General features: G+C 45.7%; 1 protein-coding gene across 4 annotated transcripts in view; it reads left to right on the top strand.

Moving 5' to 3' along the window:
• Positions 1 to 24,244, top strand: part of DLEC1 (DLEC1 cilia and flagella associated protein) — a 217,021-nt gene that overhangs the window by 181,295 nt on the left and 11,482 nt on the right. For all 4 annotated transcript variants that reach the window (XM_073677767.1, XM_073677768.1, XM_073677769.1 and 1 more), the window contains 7 exons: positions 9,320 to 9,444; positions 10,295 to 10,480; positions 13,795 to 13,862; positions 15,364 to 15,515; positions 16,403 to 16,518; positions 17,482 to 17,552; positions 22,667 to 22,890. In XM_073677767.1, the coding sequence (XP_073533868.1) occupies positions 9,320 to 9,444; positions 10,295 to 10,480; positions 13,795 to 13,862; positions 15,364 to 15,515; positions 16,403 to 16,518; positions 17,482 to 17,552; positions 22,667 to 22,890 (942 nt within the window). The remainder of the gene's footprint in view (positions 1 to 9,319; positions 9,445 to 10,294; positions 10,481 to 13,794; positions 13,863 to 15,363; positions 15,516 to 16,402; positions 16,519 to 17,481; positions 17,553 to 22,666; positions 22,891 to 24,244) is intronic.

The following is a 24,244-nucleotide window of genomic DNA, read 5'->3' as shown; positions in this document are numbered from 1 at the left end:
GGAGGAATTGGTGTGGACACAGTATGGGAAGGTTGGGGGAATGTGTACAAACAAAGTATGGAGAGTAAGGGTAGGGGAATAAGTTTAAACACAGTATGGGGAGTTAGGGTGGGGGAATGGGTGCAGGCACAGTATGAGGAGCGACGGTAGGGGAATGGGTGCAGGCACAGTATAGGGAGCGACGTTCTGGGAATGGATGCAGGCACAGTATGGGGAGCGAGGGTAGGGGAATAGGTGCAAGCACAGTATGGGGAGTGAGGGTTGGGGAATGGGTGCGGGCTCAGTTTGGGTAGTGAGGGGGGAATGTGTGAGGAAACAGTATGAGGAGCAAGGGGGGAATTATTGGGGAAACAGTATGAGAAGAGGTTATGAATGAGGAAACAGTATGGAAAGTGAGGGAGAGAAATGTGTGAGTAAACAATATTGTGAGTGAGGGAAATGGGTACAGACACAGTGTATAGTGGGGAAAATGTGTGAGGAAACAGTATGGTGAGCGGGGGAGATATGTGAGAATAGAATATGGGGAAGGAATGGGGAATATGTGTGGTTACAGTATGAGGAGCAGGGGAGAATGGGTGCAGAAACAGCATTAGGAGCAGAGGAAAATGTGTGAGGAGATAGTATGGAAAACAAGGGGGTAAATATGTGAGGAGACAGTATTGTGAGTGGGGAGGGATATGTTAGGAGACAGTATAAGGGAGGGGGGAAATGTGTGAGGAGACTATTAAGGGGAATAGTGTGAGGAGACAGTATGGGGGGGAATTTGTGGAGTCACAAAATAGAGACTGGGTAGTTTGGAGGGGAGAGTATAGAGAGGAGATAGCATGGGGGAACAGTGTGAGGGAACAGCAAGGAGGGAACAGTATGCTGATTTGGGGGAGTGTGATGAGGGGACACAGTATAGAGACTAGGCAGTATATGGAAGACTCAGTATGAAGAGGGGGTATAGTATGGAAATAAGAGGGCAGTGTGGGGGTCATGTACCATAAGAAGGACAATGTGTAGGCATATTATGTGCAGGGTACACAGGGAGGGGCAATTATTCAGGGACAAAACGTAGGGCAGATATTTTTATTCAGGAGCATTATAATCACAATGCTATTTTTAAGGGCATTGTGTTGAGATGGTGCTGCGGAAGACCAGAGAAGATGGATGTGTGCAGAATCTGTGTGGCTGTGAAAAGTCATCATGGCATCTGGACAAGATAAAGAAAAAAAGAAAGGGAACTAGTCCAATAAGAGAAGATGTCATCCATAGGATACTTGGATGTAAATGTTTATTTGTGATACCGACTAATTCTCATCAATATTGTGGTTCCTGCATGGTCCACAGTCTGATGATGACTGATAGCAACAACTCCCAGCATCTGCTTACCACTATTAAGGACATACTGGGAGTTGTAAATCCATATGATACAAATGTATATGAGGATAACCTGACATTACAATTGATGTACTATGTACTAATGATGGTCCTGGTGATGTATTCATGTAATGATGGTGGTTCAGGTAATGTATTCATGCACTGATGGTGGTCCTGGTAATAGATTCATGTAGTGATGGTGGTTCTGGCTATTTATTCATGTAATCATGGTGGTTCTGGTGATGTATTTCTGTACTGCTGATGGTTCTGGTGATGTGATATATTCTTGTACTGGTATTGGTTTTTATCCTGTACACATGTAACAATCCATAACTTGTAAGATTACATGATACATGGCTATGCTAATAAAGTGTTATGCTGTCTTACATGTCAAGGTTTACTGTTTTTTTATTTATGGTAGGAGCATTAAGGGGGCTGTCCAAGTTTGTGATCAAAGTCTGCAGTCATTCTGTGTGACTGCAAACTTCTGAATCCTCTGAGCACACAGACTGCACACTGTCAGGATTCTCTGGTGTCGACGGTGAGAGTGGAAGGTCATGAAACCACAAGTATGCGATTTGCATACATGTGGTCATGTGCCAACTAGTCATGCGTGGCCTCACTCAATACAAGTGAATTGAGCGAGGCCGGACACGTCTAGTTGGAATGTGACCAGAAGTATGCAAATTGCATACATGCACTCACATGACCATCCACTCTTGCCGCCGGATCCGGAGAATCCTGAAAGTTTGTAGTGCATGCGCTGTGAGGAATCAAAAGTCTGCAGTCACAAACCTGGGCAACCCATTTACTTATAAAATGAAGCACTGTAGGATGCTCAATCCTAACAGCGTGTAATATTCTCACTGTCAAGATTCAGCTCATGTGACAAGAAGCTTTTCTACCTGCTTCTCTCAATGAAGCAGGAGCTGTAGTTTTTCACTGAACATTAAGAGAATTAGGAAGCACAACTAGTCGGCAGGTGACTGTATGTAACCAAATCGCATATGAGTGGTGGTCTCCTGACAATTACTCAAATCATTTGAGCAGGGGAAAGAGGGGGATCTAAACTGAATTCTTGCCCCGTGTGCCAGAAAACCTAAATCCGTCTCTGCCCAATGTTATAGCTATGTAGAAAAGTACGGGGTGCAATGACCAATGAGGTATAGTATATGGATAATAGAGTAGAGGTAGAGTAGATGGACAAGTCGATAAATTAATAACATGATACTAATAAGTGTAACATCCCTGGCGACGTGCTTGCATGGCTTACCATCTCCCACCATGCAAGACCGCAATCTTACCTATCAGGCCAGGCTGCACTCTTTGCTCCAGTACCTGCTGTTTGTATGTCTCTTGTCTGCTGGCTTAGGGCGGCGGTGCTGTTGCTTCCTGATTCTTAAAGCTACAGTGTGCGCAGTCCTAATGCGTCCCCAGCCTATTGCTGTGAGTCACTGGATACTTAAACCCCCTCCACCCAGTAGGAGGTGCCTGAGCAACACTTTCTTACAGTGTGTTCTGTGCAACTGTGAGTTGCCAGGTCCTGTCCTGAATCTAGTCTGTTTCCACCACCCTGGGGGCTGAGTACCCAGGGCCGTTACCTGTATCTCTGACTTCTAATCTGTTTCCGCCTCCCTGGTGGCTGAGTTTCCAGGCTTGTTCCTGTATCTTGTTCCCGGTTCAGTTCCTGTCTGAACAGTGTCCTAGCCCGTTACCTGTTTGTCTCTATGTACGAACCTTCCCTTTTCCTGCAGTGTCTGAACCTGCACCTAACTCCAACTCATTGTCTCTGTACTTCTGCTTGTGAGTTTTGTGTCCACTCGCTACTTCATTGTAAGTACCTTGTGTGTATCTGGTTCTGCTTGTCCCCTTTCCCTGCCTCCGTATCTACCTCCTGTGTTTTAACCATCTTCCTGTATTTTCCAGTCTGTTCCATGTGAACAGAACCCTGTCCTGTCTGCCTGCACCTTCTGCTCTGTTCTGCTCTGCTTGTTCACCACACCTGCAGTTCCGCTCTGCTTGTTCACCGCACCTGCGGTTCCGCTCTGCTCTGCTTGTTCACCGCACCGGCTGTTCCGCTGTGCTCTGCTTGTTCACCGCACCTGCGGTTCCGCTATGCTCTGCTTGTTCACTGCACCTGCGGTTCCACTCTGTGCTGCTTGTTCATCGCTCTGGCGGTTCTGCTCTGCTTGTTCACCGCATTGGCGGTTTCGCTCTGCTCTGCTGTCCACCCCACCTGTGATTCCGTTCCTGTGTCCCAGTCTGTACTGGTCCCTATCCTGCCTGCATTCCTACCTGCCAGTACCCGCCTGTCTGCATGCCAGCCGTGCCTGCCAATGCCCACCTGTCTGCATTCCCGCCGTGACTACCAATACCCACCTGTCTTCATACCAGCCATGCCTGTCAGTACCCACCTGTCTGTACGCCAGCCTAACCTGCCTGTTCCTGCATTCCCCGGTGGGGGTCAACAGCTGTGACCGGGGTCTGACCTGGAGTAGCACCTGATCCCTCTGCTCGGTTCCTCCCTGGTTCATGGAGTCGACTGAGCCGCAGTGTGACCTTGGTCGGACAGAGTTGATACTTAGTTACGCCCCTCCAGGCACTCCTCGGTTCATGGTTCAGTGGGATCACTAATCAAGCTCACGCCAGTCAGTCCGGGCGCGAGCGTAACAGTTTGCTCAGGCCATGGTTCCCGTTCAGCCCCACGACCCTTCGCTCTTAGAGACATTTGAATCCTTGTCTGGCGAATACGTGCACCAAGGAAAAAAAATTTCGCAAGCTGAGGTCCAGGCGATTTACGCACCAGCCCAAATGGAGCTATCAGCACTCGATCCTGCGGATCCACCACGGTACTATGGGGATCCAAAACGAAGCCGTGCATTTGTGGAGCAATGCATGGTGCATTTCAAATTCTATGCTCACTATTTTCCTACTGATCGGGTTAAAGTAGCATTTCTGATGTCCTACCTAGCGGGTGATGCCTTGAAATGGATCAACCCCCTATGGGAAGCATGGGATCCTATCGTCTCTGACCTGCAGGCCTTCCTGGTGGCCTTTCTAATGGTCTTCGATGACCCTAATCCTGAAGCTTCTGGTAAAGCTTCCATTACCAATATCCTGGAGCAGCCCCGATGGGTGATGTGTGTAGGTAGCCTACCAGTTCTCCAGCCTGAAGAGACTGCTGCCCACACAGAATCCACACAGGATGACAATGCTCCTCAGAATACTTCTCTTCCCAACCTCAAGAGGCAGTCCGGACGTGCAAGGCGTAGAGGTAAACCGTCACGCCAGGTTCTGTCCTCCCAAAGACCTCTTGTTCCCCAGCCTGTAGAGGCAGCTATCCACACAGAATCCATGAAGGATGACTATGTTTGTCAGGCAAAGCAGAGGCTAGAACTCAGTCACAAAATCGGATTGCGGTCCCGCTGCGATTGTTTGGGACCCCCTGACGGTCTTTGTCCAGCGAAGGTTGGAGAATCCCAAGACATTAGGCCTGTAGTAGAGGCTGCCCTTGGCATTAGTGTTTCCTCTCCACAGATGACCATGACTGTCTCCGTGGCAAGTGAAGGCCTTGGATTAACCGGAAGTTTCAGGCTTAAAGCCTTGAAGAGTCGGTGTCTGATTCCCGTCCGACAACTCCAGAAGCCGGTTTGGGCATTGTCAGCGGAAGGACGAGCCCTACTCAGAAACAGTCAAAATGTGTCTGTACAAACTAAGCTCCAGATTGGAGCATTACACATCAAGAAGTTCACATTCCAGGTGCTGTCTGGTTTAACCACAGGTCGTCCAGAGCCGAGAGATCTAGTGCCCGCTCAGGTCTGGAGATCCTGCATGGTGTTTCCTGGAGGACTGCTGAGGTGCATGGGGTGTCCAGTCCCCATATCTTCAGGACAGTCAGCAGTTTCTTCTTCTTCACCAGATCTGCTAGTCGCTGACTCGCTGTGCGCTTAAGTCTCCGAAGGAAGGGAGGCATTGTCCCCACATAGTCTCGACGATTGTATCAATGATCTGGCTTTAGGCACCGCCCCGCCTCGCAGATGTGTCATCTCAGAAACCAGACTGAAGTTGGTCCCTAAGCAAGGATCCTCCATCTCTAACAAATCTGGCAATAAGTCCATCAAGGCGGTGGCTACCTCCAAGTCTCTGCACCCCTCCAACTAGGCGGAGGACCTTCAGTTTCCTCCTGAATCCTCCAGGGTGCTATCTGATAACAAATGGAGAGAGACTTTTCTGCACCCTGTACCTGGTGCTTCGCCCACTTCATCCAGTAAGCTTGGCAAAGTGCATGTCAAAGCAGTGGTTAACCCCGAGTCTCTGCACCCCTCCAACCTGGTGGAGGACCTCCAGTTGTCCCGTGAATCCTTTGGGGTACTACCCGATATTAACAAGTGAAGAGAGACTTTCCTGTGTCCTGTTCCTGGTACTTCACCCACTTCCTCTGTTGCTGAGGATGGCTCTATGGGAGGAAGCATCCTAGTCATCAAGATGGTGAGACCAGTTTCGTTCCCTCTAGTGGACAGAAGAGGTAATCTTCTTGAAGAGAAGGATCAGCCTCCAAATTCTCTGCAGAAAATCCTTGCTGGCTTGAAGAAGAGGGGGGTACTGTAACATCCCTGGCGGCGTGCTTGCATGGCTTACCATCTCCCACCATGCAAGACCGCAATCTTACCTATCAGGCCAGGCTGCACTCTTTGCTCCAGTACCTGCTGTTTGTATGTCTCTTGTCTGCTGGCTTCCTGATTCTTAAAGCTACAGTGTGCGCAGTCCTAATGCGTCCCCAGCCTATTGCTGTGAGTCACTGGATACTTAAACCCCCTCCACCCAGTAGGAGGTGCCTGAGCAACACTTTCTTACAGTGTGTTCTGTACAACTGTGAGTTGCCAGGTCCTGTCCTGAATCTAGTCTGTTTCCGCCACCCTGGGGGGCTGAGTACCCAGGGCCGTTAACTGTATCTCTGACTTCTAGTCTGTTTCCGCCTCCCTGGGGGCTGAGTTCCCAGGCTTGTTCTTGTATCTTGTTCCCGGTTCAGTTCCTGTCTGAACAGTGTCCTAGCCCGTTACCTGTTTGTCTCTATGTCCGAACCTTCCCTTTTCCTGCAGTGTCTGAACCTGCACCTAACTCCAACTCGTTGTCTCTGTACTTCTGTTTGTGAGTTTTGTGTCCACTCACTACTTCATTGTAAGTACCTTGTGTGTATCTGGTTCTGCTTGTCCCCTTTCCCTGTCTCCATATCTAGCTCCTGTGTTTTAACCATCTTCCTGTATTTTCCAGTCGGTTCCATGTGAACAGAGCCCTGTCCTGTCTGCCTGCACCTTCTGCTCTGTTCTGCTCTGCTTGTTCACCGCACCTGCGGTTCCGCTCTGTTCTGCTTGTTCACCGCATCGGCGGTTCTGCTCTGCTTGTTCACTGCACTTGCGGTTCCGCTCTCCTCTGCTTGTTCACCGCACCTGCGGTTCCACTCTGCTCTGCTTGTTCACCGCACCTGCGGTTTTTCTCTGCTCTGCTTGTTCACCGCACCTGCGGTTTTTCTCTCCTCTGCTTGTTCACCGCACCTGCGGTTCCACTCTGCTCTGCTTGTTCACCGCACCTGCGGTTTTTCTCTGCTCTGCTTGTTCACCGCACCTGCGGTTTTGCTCTGCTCTGCTTGTTCACGGCACCTGGGGTTCCGCTCTGCTCTGCTTGTTCACCGCACCTGCGGTTCCGCTCTGCTCTGCTTGCTCACCGCACCTGCGGTTTTGCTCCGCTCTGCTTGCTCACCGCACCTGCGGTTTTGCTCCGCTCTGCTTGCTCACCGCACCTGCGGTTTTGCCCTGCTCTGCTTGCTCACCGCACCTGCGGTTTTGCTCCGCTCTGCTTGCTCACCGCACCTGCGGTTTTGCCCTGCTCTGTTTGTTCACCGCTCCGGCGGTTCTGCTCTGCTTGTTCACTGCATCTGCGGTTTCGCTCTGCTCTGCTGTCCACCGCACCTGCGGCTCCGTTCCTGTGTCCCACTCTGTACTGGTCCCTATCCTGCCTGCATTCCTACCTGCCAGTACCCGCCTGTCTGCATGCCAGCCGTGCCTGCCAGTGCCCACCTGTCTGCATTCCAGCCGTGACTACCAATACCCACCTGTCTTCATACCAGCCGTGCCCGTCAGTACCCACCTGTCTGTATGCCAGCCTAACCTGCCTGTTCCTGCATTCCCCGGTGGGGGTCAACAGCTGTGACCGGGGTCTGACCTGGAGTAGCACCTGGTCCCTCTGCTCCGTTCCTCCCAGGTTCACGGAGTCGACTGAGCCGCCGTGTGACCTTGGTCGGACCGAGTTGATACTTAGTTACGCCCCTCCAGGCACTCCTCGGTTCATGGTCCAGTGAGATCACTAATCACGCTCACGCCAGTCTGTCCGGGCGCGAGCGTAACAATAAGAGTGAAAATCAACCATAAATCCATAAATAACATCACAATAATGAGTATAGAAATGTATAATCTTTATTTCATATCAAGAGAGATAGTTATAAATATGGGTCGCATAGCAAAAGGGCATCAACCCTCTGCAGGGGAGGATGAGGATGTTATAAATTAGGAATCAAATAAGAAAATGTCTGTAATTCTCACAGTGGACCAGGTAGTTGAATTATAGTGTAGACAGATGCAAGTCCCCGAGTAAATATAATATAATGTAGAGCAAACAATATCCGAAAAGGGAACTGGAGTCCTAACAAAGATGACTCATGTCCTGTGAAAATGTGATGAATACAGACAATGGGGTATTGTAAAAAGAAATACATCCATCTAATAACCGCCAGACAAAGGCAGGACGCCAAAACGCTTGTTGGGGTAGGCGCCATCCCAGCAGGAGAGTTGCCCTTATTGTCTGTATTTACATGGACCAACGGTTTGGGTGGAAATGAAATAGCGGCATGCATTACTTTGGTCTGATTTATGGACACGACTAGTGCATATAAATAGCAGGCAGCTCCTGCACTCATCTGCTATGTGGACAAGCACATGGAGCTAGATACAGAGTCAGTGACGTTCCCAAATTGTAGATGTGACGGGCCCAAATTTTACTACGGCCGTCTGAACCCGGCCTAGCCATACACTTAGCATTGATCATCTCCTGGATGAGTCATGGATTATTCATGTTAAAATCCAAAACAATACCTTCGTCTCTCCCCTGCTGCCCACATAACCATTAGATCATTGGTCATTAAAGTGGTTGTCCAGGTTTGGCACAAAAATCTGCAGTTACTCTATGTATGCACAGTGCGCGCTGTAAGGATTTTCCGATGCCAGTGACGGGAGCCGGCAGTTATGTGGCCGCAAGTATGTGATGTGCATTCTTCTGTCCACATTCCGACTAGACATGCAAGTGAATTGAGCAAACCCGCCCACGTCTAGTCAGAATGTGGCCAATCACATTACCGCTCGCTCCCGGCGCTGGTGAATCCTGACAGCGCACACTTTGAGGATTAACAAGTATGCAGTTATATAAAGTGCCAAAACTTGACAAACCCTTTAATCCCACATATCGTACATATGTAAATAGATATTTTTCTTAGGTTATGTCATTTTTTTCCCCTAAAGTGTTTTTTGATAAGTTTTTGAAGAAGTTTTTGATTATTTTTTCCCACACAGTGTTTTGCAATGTCTTACTTGACAGTGCTAAGTTTGGAGCAGATTCCATGGGGGATCAGCATTAATGAAATGACCTATCACTTATTTTTTTTCCGTTGCCACTTATTTTTTTCATGGCTAGGTTTTCAAAACCTTATTAAAAAAAAAACTGTAACATTCGTCATAACTACAGAAAAGTGGATTTACGATTAAATTTGTAGTAAGGGTATTCAAATAGTATTTGAAATGTTTTTTATGCAGATTTTGAAACGGATCCAAAAATCCTTGTCAGAAATCTCAATGTGAACATTCTTTAGGTTTGTTTTCCTCTAACCAACTTTACTTCTTTTTGTACTTAGGATGAAATAAATGACTTAACTTTATGTTGTCTTGTTGAAGACATGAAGGAACCTTTGGTTTTAAATGTCAAAGCAAAAGCTAAAGGTCTTCATGTCAGCTACTCCTTATCAGCTTCAAAAGAGAGGTAAGACCATGTACTGGTGGAATACAAATATGGTGCATCTTTAATTTACAGGCATTTAATAAATTATCATTGCTTACTAAACATAAAAATAAATCAGCATCTTGTAGGAACACTAAGGAGAAAATTCACAAAAAAATAAAAAATGCAAACAATTCCTCCCTTAATTTCTTCTCTTCCTCTGATACTTTTTGTCATATTACAATTGAAGTTATGTAATACATACAAAAATAAACGTTCTCTATCTGTCTCAGGACATCAGTCATGTCCCATGTCCTGCCCCTTATAGTCCTGTGCATTTAATCAACTGGCTGCCCCAGCATCCCCCGCTCCTCTGCCATATCTGCAGCAGTACAGAAATATTGTTATAAAGTTTCTTAAAAGCTATAGTATCCCAGGTAAAATAAAAAAAGAAACACATACTCACCTATTGGACGAGCGCCGTTCCAGCAGTGTCGTCATGTGACCGCTGCTGCTGATCGGCTGCAGCCTTCACTTCCAACACAACTGTGAAGTTTGCAGCCCATCAGCAACTGCTGGTTGGCTGAAATGATAACACAACAATATCAATGTCACTTAACCACCAGGAGACACAACGTCGACATTGATGGAATGGCGCTGGTCCGGGAGGCGAGTATATATTTGTTCATTTTACCTGGGGCACTTTCGCATTAAAGAAGGAGTTATCCAGTAGTGGATAACCCCTTTAAGAGCCACCCTCGGTGAAGGGTTACTAATGGCAGTGTATGCCTATACAGTGGTACCTATCAGATTTATATATCAGGAGATCCTCCTGACATAAAATGAGTCTTCTCTTATGATAACTGTTATCTAATATTTTATATTTTTGCAGCTTAAATGAATTACTTCCATCAAACACTGAAGAGCTTGTCCTTGACTTTGGATCAGACGTTTCTTTGCAGAGCACAGTTAAGCAGACATTGACTATAACAAATCATTCTGGAATATCTGCACCATTTTCACTACAAGTCTCTTATTTCAGTGGTTGCCACATACCACAAGCACCGCCGAGCTCTAAGTGAGTCATATGAGCAAGACATACATTTGTATAAATTACAGAGTGTGCAGGATTATATAACAAGAAGTGGAATGACTTTTTGATGTTTTCAGCATTTTTTACTATACTGGTTTTTATACACCCTTTTAAAGGATTTGTACTACGAAGTGAAGTTATCCTCTATCCTTTGGGCAGGGAATAACTTCCTAAGTGCTTGGAGGTCCAACCACTGAGAGCACCACCGATCCTGAGAAGGAGACTCTGAAGACAACTGTCTGAACAGAGCAGAGGTCGAGCAAGTGGACCTCTACTCTCTTAATTCTTAATGGACATCTTTCTTAGAATTGGTGTGGGTCCCAGCCTTTGGACTCCCAGCAAACAGGAAGTTATTCCCTATCCTATGGAAAGGGGCTTGTCACTCACTGTTGCAGGATATCCCGGGTCAAGGGGTTTCTTCCCTATCCCTCAATCTAGGAGGTGTCCTAGTCTATCCTTGTTGTTAGGCTCACGCACGGACTAACTGGCGTGAGCGTGGTTAGTGATCCCACTGGACCATGAACCGAGGAGTGCCTGGAGGGGCGTAACTAAGTATCAACTCGGTCCGACCAAGGTCACACGGCGGCTCAGTCGACTCCGTGAACCAGGGAGGAACCGAGCTGAGGGACCAGGTGCTACTCCAGGTCAGACCCCGGTCACAGCTGTTGACCCACTCCGGGGAATGCAGGAACAGGCTGGTTAGGCTGGCATACAGACAGGTGGGTACTGCCAGGCACGGCTGGTATGAAGACAGGTGGGCACTGGCAGGCACGGCTGGCATGCAGACAGGTGGGCACTGGCAGGCACGGCTGGCATGCAGACAGGCGGGTATTGGCAGGTAGGAACGCAGGCAGGATAGGGACCAGTGCAGACTGGGACACAGGAACGGAGCCGCAGATGCGGTGGACAGCAAAGCAGAGCGAAATCGCAGATGCGGTGAACAAGCAGAGCAGAGCGAAACCGCCAATGCGGTGAACAAGCGGAGCAGAGCGAAACCGCAGGTGCGGTGAACAAGCAGAGCGGAGCGAAACCGCAGGTGCGGTGAACGAGCGGAGCAAAACCGCAGGTGCGGTGAACAAGCAGAGCGGAGCGAAACCGCAGGTGCGGTGAACAAGCAGAGTGGAGCGAAACCGCAGGTGCAGTGAACTAGCGGAGCGGAACCGCAGGTGCGGTGAACTAGCAGAGCGGAGCGGAACCGCAGGTGCGGTGAACTAGCAGAGCGGAGCGGAACCGCAGGTGCGGTGAACTAGCAGAGCGGAGCGGAACCGCAGGTGCGGTGAACAAGCAGAGCAGAGCGGAACCGCAGGTGCGGTGAACAAGCAGAGCAGAGCGGAACCGCAGGTTCGGTGAACAAGCAGAGCAGAGCGGAACCGCAGGTGCGGTGACCAAGCAGAGCAGAGCGGAACTGCAGATGCGGTGAACAAGCAGAGCAGAGCGGAACAAAACCCGCAGGTACGGTGAACAAGCAGAGCAGAGCGGAACAAAACCCGAAGGTGCGGTGAGCAAGCAGAGCAGAGCGGAACAAAACCCGCAGGTGCGGTGAACAAGCGGAGCAGAGCGGAACAAAACCCGCAGGTGCGGTGAACAAGCAGAGCAGAACAGAGCAGAAGGTGCAGGCAGACAGGACAGGGCTCTGTTCACATGGAACAGACTGGAAAATACAGGAAGATAATTAGAACACAGGAGGTAGATACGGAGGCAGGGAAACGGGACAAGCAGAACCAGATACACACAAGGTACTTACAATGAAGTAGCGAGTGGACACAAAACTCACAAACAGAAGTACAGAGACAACGAGTTGGATTTAGGTGCAGGTTCAGACACTGCAGGAAAAGGGAAGGTTCGGACATAGAGACAAACAGGTAACGGGCTAGGACACTGTTCAAACAGGAACTGAACCAGGAACAAGATACAGGAACGAGCCTGGGAACTCAGCCCCCAGGGTGGTGGAAACAGACTAGAAGTCACAGATACAGGCAACAGGCCTGGGTATACAGCCCCCATGGTGGCGGAACAGACAAGATACGGGACAGGACCTGGCAACTCAGTTGCACAGAACACACTGAATGAAAGTGTTGCTCAGGCACCCCCTACTGGGTAGAGGGGGTTTAAGTATCCAGTGACTCACAGCAATAGGCTGGGGAGGCATTAGGAGTACGCACACAGTAACAATAAGAATCAGGCAGTAGCCGCGCCGCCGCCCTAAGCTATCAGACAAGAGACACAGCAGGTACTGGAGCAAAGTGTGCAGCCTGGATTGATAGGTCAGATGGCGGTCTTGCATGGTGGGAGGTGGTAAGCCATGCCAGCACGCCGCCAGGAATGTTACACTTGTCCCCCGGATTACTTCTGATGGTGAAGTCGCCAGGGTCACATGCCTTGCTATGGACTTGTATCAACCTTTATCTGTCCCGTCCCCCACCCAGGGAAGTGGGAGGTTGAAGTGTTTAGGAATACACTTAACAGACAAACAGGGGAAGAAGGACAGGGATAAATAAAATTCCAATCAATACAAAATGCACTCACAAGACAATAGAATGGAACACTGGGCAGTTAAAGGAAGGAGAAACCAAATAGGAGAGGATGACAATGTGCACACAGGCAAAACACTAAGCAACAGTCTCCTGAACAAATCTGAACAAATCTCCAAGCGCCACCTCCAACAACAACTACACCTTTAACTCCAGAACCAGGCAGTATTAACTAACACTGACAATCTCTAAGTGCCAGAGGCGAGCATATATAGCAGAAGGGAGTGGCCAACACTGAACAGCTGAGACAATCCAAGTATCAAAGCTCCAGGAGCTTCAACTGATCAGATTAACCCTTGCACTGCTAGCAAGGAAAAAAACTGCACTGTTTAATAAAATGTTGAAGTGCTTCTAACCAGTGCAGAAATATGTGAAACCAGACACCGCGGTCTTCTGGCCTCTCGTGGTCATGGTATACCCATGACAGGGATAGCTTCAAAAAACCCTTTTGGGCTGAGACTACATAAAGACAAACTGCTCCCAGACACTTCTGACATTGATTATTCCCAAACAAACTAAAGATTTTGGCATGTTGAAACCTTGCTGATCCTCCGACTGGTCAGTGCGCTCTCTACACATTAAACTGTCTGCCAATCTGAATTTGCCAACCATGATCTATTGTGATTGAGTCAACTTTAAGATTTATTTCTTGTCTAATATTATGTAATGTTAACGTAGAAATCTCATTGGGACGCTTGTGCAGTTCCCTTTCTATATTTCAATGAATCGATGTGATGTGATGTGAAGTGATGTGTTTTTATCTTACAGTTCAACATCTTCGCTTATACAGAGGACGGCTAGGTTTTCCAAAGAAATAACAAAAAGGGCAGATGCTGGTAGGTGAACTGGACTATTCTGTAACTTGGCTCCTGGAGATGTGACCCAATGTATCATTAATAGATTTGGTTTTGGGCTTACCCAGTGAGCAATGTCTAAGGGATTTTGAGTAATTTCCCACAAGAAATCTTCAGGTTTGCTGTCCCCGGAGTTGTTTCTGTTAGCAGTAGCTTGTATTAAGCTGGTTTTAAGCAGAGTCTGATAATGCCAAGTTATGTAGGCATCGTGGCTCTCAGTGTTCAGTCAATAATAATGGACAGGCAGAAGTTTGGGTGGGCAGTAGAGAAGAAGACATAGTCAAATACATGAACTTGGTCAGTAACTAAGAAATCAGTAAAAACACCAAATAGACCTTGTTGCTGAGGCCTAGAGTGCTGGAGGACAATCTCTTAAAAAAACACACAATTCTACTGTACATTAGCTGATGAAAGCTGCAATAAGTGCCACTGGCCTTTAAAGTGACCCACCACTTTGGGGCTGAAAAGTAACTATACATTTCACATGTATAGTCACCCTACCTAGTGCCCTCTGTTTGACTCTCATTGCCTCTTCTGATCAGATCACTGTTCCTCTCCTCCTGCTTCCAAGGTGGCCACCACAGTGGCTCGGGGAGTTCAGTGGTAAGTCTAAACCAAAGCTTCCCTTCCTTTCATATCCCCAGCACATAAAAGGCATGGATTAAACTTACCATTGCACTGTCTGTGCCACTGTGATAGCCACCTTGGAAACAGGAGGAGCGGAACAGTGATCTGGTCGGAAGAGGCAACGTAATGTGAGTAGCCATGAGAAATATAGAGTCACTTTTCAGGCTCAGGATGCAGGGTTGCTTTAAGAACTGAAGACCTGTGGATGTTGGCAATCACTAGCTCAATTATGCAATCCAGAAAAACAGTGGCAGCTAGAAGGATGCAAGACCCCACATAGGGTGAGCTTAGGGATCATCATATTTTTATTATGACATAACTCATGAAATCACCAGAATAGTTTTTTAAGACCTATTTATTATTAGCCAAACATAGGAGTGGATCCTAACAAGTGTACAATTATAAAACACTAGTCTATCTGAATTGAAGGGACTCTATCAGTATAGAGTGACTGCTCAAACCAAGAACAGGCGCTCGATGCACCCTTGGCGTGGCCAAAAATTTAAGTGCACCTTCTCACCTACTTGTTTTCCATCTGCCTCCACCCTCCTTTGGCAAAGTTGTCAATAAGTGCTGACAATTAAAGAAAAGGGAGGGGATGGAAATACAGGGAACACATACATGTAGGTGGGAAGGTGCACTCAAATGTTCATCTACACCAAGGGTGCACCAAGCGCCTGTACTTGGTTTGAGCAGTCATTCTGTGCTGACAGACTCTCAATACAGCAAGAAAGACATATTATATGACTAAGGTCTCCCACAGCTCAGGTGTAGCCATTCTCACACCCTCTTCCAAAAACAAACAGCCAGACTGTCTTTTAATATGAATAATGGGTGACTTTTTATGTATTTTCAGAGTTCAGAACAACAGTATTATCAGATGGAAGGGGAGCCGCATTTATCGCTCATCCAAACACTGGAACACTGGGGCCTTTCCAGCAGATCTTTATAGATGTGACTGCTTATAATAATATGTGGGGAGAGTATTCAGATCTGCTTGTCTGTACGGTATGTCAGCTTATGTTAAACATATTAAAGGAATTCAACAGTCAGATGACATTTATGAACCATCCTGTGTCTCACACCCGGCACCGATTAGCTTTGACTGCAGCTGCATGAAAACATTGAACTGAGCTGCACTGTGCAGTTCTGATCAATGTGTAGTAGCTGCTGCTGAGTGCTGCAGAACAGCTCCCAGTACCATGAATAGGAACAGAGCTGCAGTACTTGGCAGCGGCTGCTACACATTGAATGGAGCTGCGCAGGGCAGCTTTCCTCATTGTTTACACCCAGCCGCCAGAACTGGTAACAGCTGATCAGTGGTGGTGTCAGACCGCCACCAAACTGATATTGATAGTCAAGATAGGTCATCAATATTATGAGAGAACAACCACTTTAATATTGTATTATATAATGTACCCAGAATTATGCCCAAGTTTTACTACTAGTAATTTATTGAATTTATTCCTAAACTGGGTAACATAATCTCACTTTAGTTGTATTTTTATATTTTGGAAGACCGCTTGTCTGACAAGAAGAGAATCATATTCATTGAAGTGAACGTGTTGAGGCTGAATTCACACACAGCGTTCTTCATGGAATTATCATTACTTTAACGTCTATAGTGAAGTATTAGAAAGGCAATAAACACAGAGTTTTGGGAATTTTTGTTGTATTTTTTTCTGCTGGTTAATTGGTATATTACTATATTGGCTTTTTTTTCCCATAAATTTCTATAGGACTTCAAAAACATTGTAAGAAAAAAAAAAAATTAATGTACAAAATGAAAAACCGTACAAAAAGTACTTAATAAATATATATTTTTTTATGAGTCTGTGTATCATTTCATGTTTTTTTATACAGTATCTAATAACCTCCATTGATATTCCCATTAGGTTGGAGATCTAAGCCCTAAAGAGATTCTCATAAAGATGACAGTGAAAGGATGTCCTCTATATTTCCAGATGACAGGACCAAGACCAGACCGACAGACAGAAGGACCTGTGATAAGGTAAGGTGCCCTTCACTGCAAAGGCTCCAATCCACATCCGACAGCTGTCTCTCCCAACTCCCCCATATACAGGAACGCTCTGTCGCGGAATGATCGGCTCCGGAAATTCAGCGGACTGGATCCCTCTCTCTTCTGACATCATCTGTCAATGTAGAGTTGGGAGGCACCAATACATGTTAGCCTGTTGTCCCATGTCACCGATATAGGTGCTTTTGAAATACTTTAGCCTAATATGTTTGGGACAAAACACACAAAAAAGACCATCAACAGCCCAATTATATATATTTACAAATGTAATTGATTTTTATTATAAAATATAGTTTCAGATAAAAGGGGGGGACAAAGTGCATAGGTGCAAACAATTACGCAAACATGGGGAGCGGTGAGATGGAGCTATAATACATTGAATACCACACCAATAATAACACAATGCTGTCTAATATCATACATGTGTATATCTGGTGATATATGGTGATAGCAATATAGTACAAACACCCCTCATATATCAAATATTACCATTACCCACACTAGTACACAACCTATCAGGTATAGTAGTAGGGAATGATAGGCATCATATAGTTTGAACAACAGTACATTACCTTAACAGTCAATAGATACCAGAATCTAGCAGCGCGTTCGCCTCGACGCGTGTTTCGGTCCTACCGAAATGATGCCTATCATTTAGCATACATAATCGTGATGAAAGATTCTCTTAAAGTCATGATGTATGAAGAAGAAAAAAAAAGTTTTTCATCCATTGTAATCAGATGTCATCACTTTTTCTCTGAGTAATCGGATTATTTTTGCACTGTGAACTTGTGTGAGAGATAAGAAAATTAGATTGAAGCCTCCGCTTGGGTCATGGACCGGGGGAAATAGGTTCTACATTTAGCACTAAAGATATGTCACTGTTATTTAAAGTAGAAGTTATAAATTGATTAAAAAAAACTTTCTAATTTGAAGGTTTGGAACCCATATTTCTGGTGGAGACACAATTTCTCGCTGCCTGCGTATTAACAACCCAAGTCCTTGTGGTAAGTATGGATATAGTGTAAATTTTACAAATACGTATTCACCCAGTGAAAGTCCCCGGTCATCACCTGAGGCTTTGTCAAACTTTGGGGATCCAGGGTTTAAGGAAGCTATTCTCATGCACATTTATGAAAAGGGTTATCATCTGCTATTCCAGCATCGCTATATTGAGCTATATATATATATATAGCGCACATATACCATAAGCCTAAAGATGGGTAGACATTAGGGATGTCAAATGTCTGCTTTCTGAACGACTTGATGCCCGTGGTTCGTCTGTGAGGATTGATGCTTTTAACCTCTTCCTGCTGCTCCATGATGTACTATTTGGGCCAGCATCTGTTTATACAGCCGGCACCTTGGTTTTATCAGCAGCGACCAAAGCTAGTTCATATTGCTGCTGTTTAACCACGTAAATATTGCTGACAATCTCTGACTGCGGCGTTTAAGAGATCAGGATTTAGGCTCCTATAACTCTCCTCCTTCATACCCCCTACGATGGTGTTGTGGAGAGCCGATGTACCCTCTGAAGGCCTCTTTCACCACCATCTTGGTACTCCTGTGAAGCCCAGACATATTTTCACTATGTACTGCAGAAAAATAAAACAGTAAAAAATGTAAAAATAAAATCTTTAAAAATGGTAAAAAAAAAAATCAAATCCCCTTCCTTTTCCCAATTTTAAAAAAAAAAAATAAATAAGCATATTTGGTATTGCCATGCCTGTAAAAATTATTTCACCTACACAGTAAATGTCAGAAAAGGCAAAAAAAAATAATAATTTAAAACTCCAGAATTGCTGTTTTTCCTCGGTTGAATTTCTCCCAAATACAATAAAAAGCAATTAAAATGTTGTATGTACCCCAAAGTGGTACCATTAACTATAGCTTGTTACGACAAAAAAACAAATTTGCATATTTGTCTCTAAAATTTGAATAATGAAAATCTAAAATTATTTAACCTATAAAGTAAACACCATAAACAAAACAACACATTGTCATTTTTTGGCTGCTGCAATTTCTCCCAAACTTCAATGAAAAGCAATAAAAATATTGTATGTAGCCCAAAATGGTACCATAAAAACGAATGCATGGCATGGAAATAAAAATTAAAATAAAATCCTCATACAGCTCTACTGATGGAAGAATAAAAAAAAGTCCTGAGTCTCGAAAATGGCGAAACAAAACAAACTTTATTTTTTTTAACCCCTTCATGACTGGGCCATTTTCCATTTTTGCATTTTCGTTTTTTGCTCCCCTTCTTCCCAGAGCGATAACTTTTTTATTTTTCGGTCAATATGGCCATATGAGGGTTTATTTTTTGCGGGGCAAGCTGTACTTTTAAACTACACCATTGGTTTTACTATATCGTGTACTGAAAAGCAGGAAAAAAGTTCCAAGTGCGGTGAAATTTCACAGTTGTTTTTTTTTACCATGTTCACTAAATGCTAAAACTGACCTGCCATTATTATTCTCCAGGTCATTACAAGTTCATAGATACTAAACATGTATAGGTTCTTTTTTATTTAAGTGGTAAAAAAAATTCCAAAGCTTGTTTAAAAAAAAAAAATGGTGCCATTTTCTGAGACCTGTAGCGTCTCCATTTTTTGGGATCTGGGGCTGGGTGAGGACTTTTTTTTTTGTGTGCCGAGCTGACGTTTTTATTGATATAATTTTGGGGTAGATCCGATGTTTTGATCGCCCGTTATTGCATTTTATTGCAATGTTGTAGCAACCAAAAAAACATAATTCTGGCGTTTTTTAATTTTTTTCTTGTTACACCATTTACCGATCTGATTATTTCTCTTTTTATATTAATAGATCGGGCGATTCTGAATGCGGCGATACCAAATATGTGTATCTTTGATTTTTTTTAATTGTTTTATTCTGAATGGAGTGAAAGGTGGGTGATTTAAACTTTTATATTTTCTTTTATTTTTTTTATATTTTTAAAAACATTTTTTTTTACTTTTTGCATGCTTCAATAGTCTCCATGGGAGACTAAAGCTGCACTTGTCTGATTGCCTGTGCTACACTCAGGTGATGATTAGATCACCTTTGTGTAGCAGAATTGCTCACTTGCTATGAGCGCCGACACCTGGGCCTCCTCCCGCTGTATCTAGGGGGGCGCCGTGCGGCCTCCCGCTGTATCTGGGGGACGCCATGCGGCCTCCTGCTGTGTATAGATGGCACCGTGCGGCCTCCTGCTGTGTATAGATGGCACCGGGCGGCCTCCTGCGGTGTATAGATGGTGCCGTGATGCCCCCTGCTGTGTATAGATGGCGCGTGCGGCCTCCCGCTGTGTATAGATGGCACTGTGCGGCCTCCTGCTGTGTATAGATGGCTACGTGCGGCCCCCTGCTGTGTATAGATGGTGCCGTGCGGCCTCCTGCTGTGTATAGATGGCTATGTGCGGCCCCCTGCTGTGTATAGATGGCTACGTGCAGCCCCCTGCTGTATATAGATGGCTACGTGCACCCCCCTGCTGTATATAGATGGCTATGTGCTGCCTCCTGCTGTGTATAGATGGCTATGTGCGGCCCCCTGCTGTGTATAGATGGCTACGTGCGGCCCCCTGCTGTATATAGATGGCTACGTGCGCCCCCCTGCTGTATATAGATGGCACCGGGTGGCCTCCTGCTGTGTATAGATGGCACCGGGTGGCCTCCTGCGGTGTATAGATGGCGCCGTGCGCCCCCCCGCTGTGTATAGATGGCGCCGTGCGGCCTCCCTCTGTGTATAGATGGCGCCGTACGGCTCCCTGCTGTGTATAGATGGCTATGTGCGGCCTCCTGCTGTGTATAGATGGCTATGTTCGGCCCCCTGCTGTGTATAGATGGCTACGTGCGGCCTCCCGCTGTGTATAGATGGCTACGTGTGGCCTCCCGCTGTGTATAGATGGCTACGTGCGGCCTCCCGCTGTGTATAGATGGCTACGTGCGGCCTCCCGCGGTGTATAGATGGCTACGTGCGGCCTCCTTCGGTGTATAGATGGCTACGTGCGGCCTCCCGCTGTGTATAGATGGCTACGTGCGGCCTCCCGCTGTGTATAGATGGCTACTTGCGGCCTTCTGCTGTGTATAGATGGCTACGTGCGGCCTCCTGCTGTGTATAGATGGCTATTTGTGGCCTCCTGCTGTGTATAGATGGCTACGTGCAGCCTCCTGCTGTGTGTAGATGGCTACGTGCGGCCTCCTGCTGTGTATAGGAGGATTGTGGCAGCTCATAGTGTGTGTCGGGTCTCATACTGTATATAGGGGATGTCAGCATACTTAATTGTGCTCAATATTAAGTTATACAATTAATGTAAAAAAATTATTATAATTAATATATTAATATTGTGCCAAATTAATTTCACGTGAACTATCACAGGGGATCATGTGACATGTCACGTGATACATCAGGTGTGGGGGGGGCCGAGCCTTCTAAACTGCCCGGGGCCCTTGCTACTCTTAATCCACCCCTGGCTGCGCCTTTAAGGGGTTAATAACAATGCCATAAGTTAGGTCTCATTTGGACGTCCGATTTTCGCATACGAGTGCTATCCTTATGTTTAGTGTTGAGCGAGTATGTTCTGTTAACCCTTTCGCCGAGTACGCTCGGGCCGAGCACCGAGTAGTTACAGCTGCTCGGTGATATGGTTGAATCGCTCCCGTGTGCATGACTTGCAACTGTTTGACAGTTTTATTATATGTGAGGAATGTCTATTTCTTACACATTCCTCACATGTAATAAAGCTGTCAAACAGTTGCAAATCATGCACACGGGAGCGATTCAACCATATCACCGAGCAGCTATAAATACTCGGAGCTCGGCCCCAGCATACTCGGACAGAACATACTCGCTCAACACTACTTATGTTATGATATGTTTTTCAATCACATGTCCGTGATTCTTCGCTCAGTCTGGGGAAAATCGCAGAGACATGTCTGATTTTGATCCAAGGGTAGAATCAGAATTGGCAATTCAAGTCTATGGGTCCGTGAATAAATTTGAGTGCAGTCCCATTTTAACAGACTGTTAGAGAAGGAGACGGTGGGGAATCAATTTTTTTTTCACGTATGAGAAAAGCTGATAATACTTAGACCAAACTCTGATCAAAATCTGATCAAAATAATGGGTCCGTTTTTGTTGTATGTGAGAAAAACAGACGTCTGAATGAGGCCTTAGAAGAAGAATCATTGCCCGATCTCTGCTGTGATGTGTGACCTAGTCTGAGCTCCCGTTAGTAGGATGCAGATCTGTTGTTTAGCATGAACAACCTCTCAACTACAAAACCCAAGAATAACCAAAAATAGATCCCAACATGCCAGATCAACTTTGCCACTGATATCTGGCATCGGTCACCATCTATTGCGCTGGTCAGAAAATTGACTAAATCATCCTTTTTGGTCATCTAAAATCTTCATTGTGTGGCCAGCTTAAGGGCTCTTTCACACGTCAGTGTGTCTGGTACATGTGGTGACTGTTTCCACACATACCGGAGACATTGACACACATAGACCCATTCAAATGAATGAGTCTATACATATGTCAGTGTGTTTCCACGGACCATGTGTCCATGTGCTCCACATGCTGATATGTACGTTTTTGGATGACAGCACGGATCACACAGACCCATTCAAGTCAATGGGTGTGTGTAAACACCTGCCGCACATGGATGCCATCCACTCGCTGCAGCGGCTCATTCTCCCCGGCTTCTCTGCTGATCGGTCGCATGGATTACAGTGGGGGACACTTAGGACAGGTCAGTATAAGGATTTTTTATTTTATTTTTACAGGTGGACACTGCATGAGCAGACACTACTACTCTCATCATAGTCCCTGATGGTGCTGATCGCTGCACTGGCAGGGAACCATGATGAAGGCAGCGTTCAGGACCCGGCGCTTGGGAACAGCGCTAACTGTACACTGATTCCCAAGCGCCAGTACGTGTGATCCTCATGCGGCACATGGGCGGCACACGGCTGCCACACGTGTGACAGACACGGACACACAGGACACAGATATCTCCAGTACCGGAAATATACGGACGTGTGAAACCAGGCTAAGCCAAAGTGCAAGTGTAAGCGATAATGGCACCCTCCCAGTTACTGATCAATGTTCTCTTCTGTCGTAGACATTCGCATAGACTGGGAGACTTATAACAGAGAGCAGGAAACTTCTAAGCTACTGGATCTGGTGTTGCTTTTTGGAGACCCTTTCCCACTGAAAGACATAGATGGAAATGAAATTGTCGATTCCAGTGTGGATTTTCCAGAAAGTGATGAATCACTTATGAATTGGGATAAAATACCCAGTACTTCAGGAACAATATCCTCCTCCTCAATCAGAAGTATAAGTGTAAGTGTTGTATTAAACATATTAGGCTTAAGCAAAAAAAGTCTTTGGTATTAAGCAGTTTGGTGCAATATTTGATGCATTCCTTATAGCCAAATTGAGACACAGATTCTAAAGAGCACAAAAACGAACTTCTGCTCTGTTTGGATCCAATCCTGTTTTTGGAGAAAAAAAAAATCACATGTGCAGACACAGTAAACGTTACACTGACAGCTGGTGCTCTATGCTATTAATGTAGCGCACTACTTGGCTCTACACGATCATTCTAAACCTAGTGTTAACTATAGGCCAATAGTGGTTCAGATAACGTTTGATACAGGTGCATCTCACAAAATTAGAATATGATTAAAAAGTTAATTTATTTCAGTTTTTCAATACAAAAAGTGAAACTCATTTATTCTATAGAGTCATTACAAACAGAGTGATCTATTTCAAGAGTTTATTTCTGTTAATGTTGATGATTATGGCTTACAGCCAATGAAAACCCAAAAGTCATTATCTCAGTAAATTAGAATACTTTATAACAACAGCTTGAAAAATGTTTTTAAAATCCGAAATGTTGACCTACTGAAATGTATGTTCAGTAAATGCACTCAATTCTTGGTCGGGGCTCCTTTTGCATCAATTACTGCATCAATGCGGCGTGGCATGGAGGCGATCAGCCTGTGGCACTGCTGAGGTGTTATGGAAGCCCAGGTTGCTTTGATAGCATTGCTGGGTCTGGTGTCTCATCTTCCTCTTGACAATACCCCATAGATTCTCTAAGGGGTTAAGGTCAGGCAAGTTTTCTGGCCAATCAAGCACAGTGATACTGTTGTGTGTAAACCAGGTATTGGTACTTTTGGCAGTGTGGACAGGGGCCAAGTCCTGCTGGAGAATGAAATTTCCATCTCCAAAAAGCTTGTCGGCAGAGGGAAGCATGAAGTGCTCTAAAATGTCCTGGTAGACGACTGCGCTCACTTTGGTCTTGATAAAACACAATGGACCTTCACCAGCAGATGACATGGCTCCCCAAACCATCACTGATTGTGGAAACTTCACACTAGACCTCAAGCAGCTTGGATTGTGGCCTCTCCACTCTTCCTCCAGACTCTGGGACCTTGATTTCCAAATGAAAATTGGAACTCTGGGACCTTGTGGAGTGTGTCAATGACTGCCTTCTGGACATCTGTCAAGTCAGCAGTCTTCCCCATGATTGTGGAGCCTACTGAAACAGACTAAGGGACCTTTTTAAACGCTTAGGAAGCCTTTGCAGGTGTTTTTTGTTCATTATTTTAATTTACTGAGATAATGACTTTTGTGTTTTCATTGGCTGTAAGCCATAATCATCAACATTAACAGAAATAAACACTTGAAA

This window comes from Phyllobates terribilis, unplaced genomic scaffold (genome assembly GCF_046119375.1).
Source record: "Phyllobates terribilis strain yellow unplaced genomic scaffold, ASM4611937v1 Scaffold_4__5_contigs__length_816908805, whole genome shotgun sequence".
In the NCBI taxonomy this organism is placed as follows: Eukaryota; Metazoa; Chordata; class Amphibia; order Anura; family Dendrobatidae; genus Phyllobates; species Phyllobates terribilis.
This window is presented reverse-complemented; position numbering and strand designations above follow the sequence as displayed.